The following is an 8472-nucleotide window of genomic DNA, read 5'->3' on the forward strand; positions in this document are numbered from 1 at the left end:
TAAATGAATTGCACATGGTAAAGTTGAGTTAAAAGTGAGTTACATGAGTGTCTAATCTACTGAAAAGGACAATGGCTTAACCCAAGGTAAGCTTTTCATTCCCCTAGATTTTGAGCTTTCTCCAACCTCTTTCTCTAAGAAAAAACAAATGCTTGGGTTACCATCTAATTCTAGGGGTTTAAAAAGATTTTAAAATACTTTTAAAGGTCTAAGCTTCTTGAAAAACAAATTGGAACTCAATGGTTCTCTAAACCCTCCTAAAACCCATTTCCAAAACCATGCCCAAACCTTGTACATGGGAGCTTGAAATGAAGCTAGGAATGTGGAGATGTTGATTCCTACCTTATCTTGATATTGAAACACTTAGAAATCTATAAAGTTTCAATCTTTTGGGATTGATGTGAAGAAGAAGATGAATAAGAGAGAAGAGAAGAAGACAAGAGTGGTAAGCAATTGAGGATGTGGGTTTCGGATGTGATATCACATTCTTTTATTGATTTTCAACTTTATTTTTGAACTAGGTGATAATTGTTTCCTTAGTATTTTTTTTACAAACTGAAATTGCCCCTATTTACTCTCTATTAGGCCTAAACCAAGCCCAAAACCACACCAACTTGAGTCAAAGCCTCCTATGAACTAGTAAATTAAATCAATGTACAACTTTGTTTAGCCCAAAACTCCTAACCTGAAATTCAGGGAGTTACATGGGGTTTCGATACCACCCTAAGTATCAATACCAAAATATAATTCAAAATTTTTAAAATTAACATAGTATCGATACTCTTACTTAGGGTATTAATACCCTTCACACAATATCGATACTCCATTGAGTATTGATACCAAAATAGACTATTGGAATTTAAAATCTGAAAATGGTACTGATACCCTACCCTTGAGTATCGATACCCAAGGAATGATATCAACACCAAATAAACAAGATCGATACCCCTAGCAAAAAACCCTTGTTTTAGGTTATCTAAAGAACAATATCGGTATTGTTCATCCAATACCGATACCCAAGCCAAAAAATGCTATGTTTCGAGCATGAAAATGCTACTTATCTTTCTCCAAAAAGCCTTACTAAGGAACTCAACTGGTATTTAAGTCTTATATATGTTAAGAATGGTCGTTATAGGCCAATTTACATGCTAAAAACATCATAAACTGAAATTTACCATAGATGCACTTACATGTTTCATGAACTCATACAAACTAACCAAACACGTCTAGTTATCTACATGTGATAGAGATGAGTTATATATGTGTTACCTTGAAACCTAAGCTCCTGGGAAATACTCAAGGCTCAACCAAGTGCTATTTTCTCATTTTCCTTGCTTTTAGAGCTTTCTCCAACTTCTCTCACTAGACAAAGATCAAAAGCATGAATTACTAACTTTTTTTGATAGCTTAGAAGATGTTAAGACAGTTTACTAAGGTTTAAATCACCTAAAAACGAGATGAATAACCATGGGTTTCTAAACCCCCACTAAAGCCTCCACTTATAGCCATCAAGGTCAAAACTTGATTTTATGGGTTCAAAATTAAGCTCTCCAGATATAGATTACAACTCTTACCTTGAGGATTTCGGGCTAAGCTTACAAGGCCACAAAGTTACCACCTTAGCTCAAATTATTTGGGATAAGAGATGAAATTGAAAGAAAATGAAAATGAAAAAGTTTATGGAAAAAAAGGTATTCCATGTGATCTCATTACAATTAAAGAGTTTCAGCCTTTCAAAATAAAAATGGATAATTTACTTCCTTGGCACCTCAAGCTTTGTTCATCAATCAAAAAAGCCCTTTTTAACTCTAATTGGGCTGAATCCAAGCCCAGTCCTAATCCCATTTGGACTACGCTTTCTTACAAGGCTAATGGGTTAACCAAAACACTCTTGGTTTTGCACGAACATACTAACCCAGGATTTGGGGCGTTACATCATGCATTCTCAATTTATGACTCTCATTATAACTAGTCTCTAAATTTTTTAACATTTTAATTTCATCATCAAGCTATGACTCTCATTCTAAATTAGTCCTCAAACTAGTGGCGAATTCAGAAAAATTTTACAGGCTAGGCCAATATAAACATAATAAAAAATTTATCTAAAAAAATCATATATATATATATATATATATATATATATATATATATATATATATATATATTGATTACCTACCGTTAAAAAAATAACAAAGATGTTAACATGACATTTTTTTTAATTATTTTTCAATTATGACATGACATTATCTTATGATGATACATTAACATTACCACTAATTTTTTTAAAGATGAGAGACCAAAACATAATGAAAATATAGCATTAAATGCGATTTAAAATAAATAATAGTTGAATGACCAAAATAAAAAATTAATAATAAATGTGACTTAATAAGTAATTTACCCTTTTTGGGCATACATGGCCCCATGGCCTAAGTATTCAATGTTTTATACATTTCAATTTCATTTCCAAGCAAACAATAAATACTAATCACAACTTTTTTTTTATTAATATAGGGTAAGTATAAGGTAGTACTTGTTCAAAGATAATTCGTAACTATTTGACATTGAACGCTCAAACTCGTATCATTTATGGTGGTCAAACCCGAGTCTTAAAAAATAATAACAATTTTTTTTACCACCAAGGTCGCTTGGTTCATGCTGCTAATCAAATCATATATTAATAAAATTGTTAAAATTTGATATCTTTCACATAAATATTGATTTGTATTATATAATAATACGATTATTAAGATTATCATACTATCTTTTGTCATAAAATATTTGATTATTATAATTAATTAAAATTAGTCGGAGCCCCTCGTGAATAGATTGTCGGCATGATTTCTTAGATTAATTACATTATTAGTACTCACCTTATCCTCAATTTTTTATTATTAATATTATATTAATTCTATATTATGATTACTACTTTTCATTTTTCAACATCCATGCTTAGCTGTTACTTTTCGCATTTTGATAATTTATTGTATGATGTAACGTAATGTGTTTAATAATCATAGAAAAAATTATACACTGAGTTTTCAAAGAGTACAAAATGTTACATCCACAAAGCTTTATTAGTAAATTAAAACGGACCAAAACTTCGATGTGTTTAAAGTTAAAGTATTTGGTACGTGAAGCCAATTATCCATCGCTCAAACAAAACAATAATTAATTTTAATTTCGAGCTTAATTTAATTCATCTTGAGGTTTGACTTTTGTCACCTTCTTCATTTTGGTAAACGCTGTGAACTTTATCGTTTTTTTTATCAATTATATGTTATTAACGGGATATTGCGATATTAAATCAATGGTTTATATTTCATTTGTTACATGATTTTTTTCATAAGAATTTGAGATATTTTCATCTATTTTTGCTTTTTCCCCTTTAAATTTTAGATATTGTTTTCTTGAAATTATATATTAAAACATAATTTTAGTTATAATTGAAAGATTAAATAAGATACTAACCCAGTGGCGGAACATAAAGAGGGTTAGTGAAGGCCTTAGCCCCCAAAATTTAAAAAATTATAGTTTATAGATCCTTTAAATTTTCAAAAATATTAATTTGGTCCCTTCAAAATTTTTAAAAATTCATATTAAACTTTTAAATTTTTTAATGTTCTTAATTAAACTCCCTCTCATTATAAAAAAAATTATTACTAAGCTTTTCAAATTTTTAAAAAATTTAGTTAGACCCTAATATTTTTGGAAAAATTGTAAACTAAGCCCTTCCAATTTTTTAAAAATATTAATTTAAACTTCTAAATTTTTTAAAATTTTAAGTTGATCCCCTCAAACTTTATCACCAAGTTCCGCCACTGTACTAGCCATTGAATTAACATGTCACATTACCTCTAAATGACGTATAACAATATAGTTACTAAAATCTAATTTTTGACAATTTTAATGACCATTTTATGATTTTCAAAAGTTCACTTATCAAAACAAGAAAAAAAACACTCATAGTTTAGGGACTGCTGGGATATTTTATGTTTCTTTTATCTGCTATACATTATACTTTACGTGTCATCCATTCAACTTTTATGTTAAAATTTAAAATTCTACTATAAAATCATTTTCCTTTTAAAGAATCAACATCATTCCATGAAAAAGGTTACGTAAACAAACGCAAAAAATCACATAAAACCGATATTTTCACTTAATATTTCAATTTTAAACATTAAAAAAAAACTTTTAAGAATATAAGTTCGTTAAAAAGATTTTATGTATAATTCAATTAGAAGATGGAGTTGTTTGGTTTAGGAGAGTAGATTTGATTAGTGAGCCATAAAGGATTTTGAGTTGACAAAAATATAAGTATTTTATAACAATTCATTTACCTAATAAAGAGTGTCACTACATAACTTAATGTTAAATGAATACATAAAAGATATAAATTTCATCCCAATAACAAATTAAATTCCAACGGAAACAAAACAATAAGTTTGAATTGAACCTATTAAGTGATTTAGTAGTAAACATAAATTTCTTTAGAGTACTCGAATTAGAATAATTGTGTTTGTAGAGTTAATATCTCATCGATGAATAATAATTTTTTTAACAAATATTATTTTTTAATTGCTTGAAATTATGAGAAAAATGAAAGAGTAGTGTTGTTAAATTTGGTGAGATAGAAACCGAAAATGCACGCAAGAACTAATTATTGGCAATCGTTTTCCGATATTGACCAAACAAGATTCTCCACTACCAGTAGTTCACACCACCAGAGTCAACTCGAGACGAAGTTCATGTATAAAATACAAAATTCATCAAAATTAGTAAACAAATAAGATCTAGAAAGCCCAATAGATATAAATTAAGTGTATAAAAGTGTGTAATAATTAGCGACAAAACTTTTTATTTCTTGTTTTCAACGATTTCTTTTAACGCTCACGGTGACTAGCACCAATTAAATGTTCCCTTTTAATAAGAGATACAACCAATATTAAATATAGTATTTGAGGATGAATTTGTTAGATCATCCTTTTTTTTTTTATTTTAGCAAATGAACTCGTTTGATGGTATTTCCTTTGATATAGCCGTGTTGATGGGAATAAGATTGATTGTGTCGATTGTCGATCTTTTCTCATTTAGGCATAAAGGCGTAATTAATACAAAAATAACCGTTAGTTGATGATTCTATGTGAAAGAGAGAAAGAAAAGATATATCATAGAATAAATGATGGACAATGTAGATGAGAGTTTTCGAGGGAGAGAATCCTCTATCATGTTGATTTAATGAGTTTTTATATTAGATCTTTGAAAGTTGGTGTCCGGCCTAAGATTATCGTATCTGTTAGTAGGTTGACAGATTGAACAAATATGAGATTTGACACTGTTATGAAAGTAATAGTGTTGTGTCTTCGAAAAAAAATTAGAGACTTTGTTCAAAAGACAAAATCTTATGAAGATCTCTATTTATGAAAGTCTGGTAATTTTTTAAAAAATCTTCGAATGTGTAACATGTTTATTTTTAAAGAAAGGTTTATATCACAAATAAGTAAATAAATTATACCTCATTTTTTATTTAAGTACCTAAAGTATTTTTTGGTCAAAATAAGTATCTAAAGTTATCTTCTTCTTCTTTTTTTGTCAAAATAAGTACCTAAAGTATTTTATATCAAAATAGGTACCTAAACTATTCAAACTTTTTCATCTAAGTTCTCAAAGAAATTGACATGTGATATTAATTAAAGAATATTTTAGGTATTTAGATGAAAAATTGAATACTTCATGTACCTATTTTGATAAAAAAAATACTTTCAATATCTATTTTGACAAAAAAGATAACTTTAGGTACTTATTTATTATATAAACCTTAACAATATATATAAATATATTCTTTAATTAATTATATATATATAATTGCTTTCAATATTATTTGATTCTTTCATATTGTTCGAATATTCAATTTAAGGCTTATATAATAAATATGTACCTAAAATATATTCTCTTTTTTCTTAAGTACCTAAAATTTGTTTTATCTAAATAAGTATCTAAAATTATTATTTTTTGTCAAAATAGGTACATAAAAGTATTTTTAGTCAAAATAGGTACATAAAGTATTTAGTTTTTTCATCTAAGTACATATTCTTTAATTAATATCACATGTCAGTTTTTTTAGAACTTAGATTAAAAAGTTTGAATAGTTTAGGTACCTATTTTGATATAAAATACTTTAGAGACTTATTTTGATCAAAAAATACTTTTGTTATTAAAATAAAAAAGAAAATAAACTTTAAATATTTATTTGTGATATAAGCCTTAGGTACTTAAATAAAAAGGAAAATATACTTTAAATATTTATCTTGATATAAGCCTCAATTTAGTGACTGCAGCTGTATTCCAAATTAACCATTCTTTACTTGAAAAAAATTAATCTCTCATCTCCAAGGCAGAGCTAATATATAAATACAGGAATCCCTAAACTTCACAAATCACCCACTAACCAGCTCCACATTTAAAGTCTTGCTTTGCTATACCTTTTTCCCCCTTCTCATTTTCCTCTTTGATTTATCCATGGCGTCAAAAGGCTGTCCACCTTTTAAAAGGTTCAAGTTCCCATTAGGATTGTTTTTATTACATGTGATAAATCTGGCCTCTGCCCAATTATCCTCTACCTTCTATGCAACAAGCTGCCCACAAGCACTTTCCACCATTAAATCAGCAGTGAACTCTGCTGTGTCCAATGAAGCTCGCATGGGGGCTTCTTTGCTTCGTCTTCATTTCCACGATTGCTTTGTCAATGCAAGTCTTTTCTATTTTCTTTCCATGCAAAACATTCTTGTTAATTAACAAGCCAACATTTGACTTTGTCGGAGACATTAGAAAAAATACATTCATGCTGGTCGATTGATTTGTTAATAATCTGTTTCATTAATATATGGTATATTGAGAAAGAAGCTTGTTTTATTCATTTGTAATTTTGCATGCGGGCATCATTTGTAACAAGGATTGATTTTGAGTAAAACAAAAGCATTTCTTGGGTATATGGTAAATGGTTTTAAAGAATCTAGTCCAACATGGTCATGTATGAAATAATTGTATTGTGGGAGATAACCCGAAAAGTTTATAACATTTAATGAGGAAAAAAAAACTTGTTTTGTAATGAATTGCAGGGTTGTGATGGATCCATATTGCTGGACGACACTGCAAATACGACAGGAGAAAAAACAGCTGGTCCGAACAACAACTCTGTGAGGGGATTTGAAGTGATTGATACCATCAAATCTCAAATGGAGAGCTTGTGCCCTGGTGTTGTTTCTTGTGCTGATATTGTTGCTGTTGCTGCTCGCGATTCTGTAGTTGCTGTAAGTCAAATGAGTTTCTGTTGAACTTGATTTGGATTCTTATAAGATATTACCTTATACTCGCTGCAGACTAATAAAAAAAACCCGATTCTTCTTTTTGCAGCTGGGAGGGCCTAGTTGGACAGTTCTTTTGGGTAGAAGAGATTCAACAAGTGCAAGCTTGAGTGCCGCAAATTCCAACATCCCTGCGCCAACTTTGAATCTTAGTGGCCTCATCTCTGCTTTTTCAAACAAAGGTTTCACGGCTAAAGAAATGGTGGCCCTCTCAGGTATAACAATCGAACCGATTAGCCACATTCTTACCGAATTCATACAGGTCGGCGTTCGAGGAAATTAATGATGTTTTTTGGCGGATTAATTTGTTCAGGATCTCACACCATCGGGCAAGCCAGGTGCACCTCTTTCCGGACAAGAATCTACAATGAAACCAACATCGACTCCTCCTTTGCATCTTCTTTAAGAGGGAACTGTCCGAGCACCGGCGGGGACAACAATCTTTCCCCTTTGGATACAACAAGCCCGACATCGTTTGACAATGCGTATTTCAATAATTTGCAGAGCCAGAAAGGGCTGTTACACTCTGATCAGCAGCTGTTTAGTGGGGGTTCCACGGATGCTGATGTTAATTCTTATAGTTCCAATTCGGGATCTTTTGCGACCGATTTTGCTAATGCCATGGTGAAGATGGGAAACCTTAGCCCACTCACTGGAACAAGCGGCCAAATCAGGAATAATTGCAGGAAAACAAATTAACGGCTTTTCATCTCTTTTCCCTTTTTCTGGTTTTCGAAAAACTGTACTAAATGGAATAAGTGCAAAAGGTTGTTGTTTTTGTGATTTCTGGTGCCAATTTTATTGCAAATCAATGTCTGTTTTTACTTGTCAATTTGCAGATTAATGTATGCTGTATCTCCTTCGTATCTTCAACATTTTCATTATCAATCTTCATCTCTCATACCTCAAAAATTTTAAGTTCCTCTTAACTTTTTAGAATTCTATATTCTACGTTAAGCTAACAATCTATTCTCATAACAATTAGCTTACCCACGTGATATACCGACTAAATTGACAAATAAATAGTCAGATCTATTTACCCTAATAATATATAAATAACTATTGTTATTCTAAATCTAACGCTAACATTAAAAATCTGTATATA

The 8472-nt window shown here is 30.0% G+C and overlaps 1 protein-coding gene across 1 annotated transcript; it reads left to right on the top strand.

Moving 5' to 3' along the window:
* Positions 1 to 6455: 6455 nt before the first annotated feature.
* Positions 6456 to 8159, top strand: LOC120185591 (cationic peroxidase 1-like). Its single transcript, XM_039189766.1, has 4 exons — positions 6456 to 6750; positions 7122 to 7313; positions 7417 to 7582; positions 7681 to 8159. Exons 1-4 carry the CDS (start codon positions 6523 to 6525, stop codon positions 8064 to 8066), a joined length of 972 nt encoding a protein of 323 aa, XP_039045697.1. The 5' UTR covers positions 6456 to 6522; the 3' UTR covers positions 8067 to 8159.
* Positions 8160 to 8472: the final 313 nt, after the last annotated feature.

The sequence above is a fragment of the Hibiscus syriacus genome, unplaced genomic scaffold, assembly GCF_006381635.1.
Source record: "Hibiscus syriacus cultivar Baekdansim isolate YM2019G1 unplaced genomic scaffold, ASM638163v2 tig00113124_pilon, whole genome shotgun sequence".
In the NCBI taxonomy this organism is placed as follows: Eukaryota; Viridiplantae; Streptophyta; class Magnoliopsida; order Malvales; family Malvaceae; genus Hibiscus; species Hibiscus syriacus.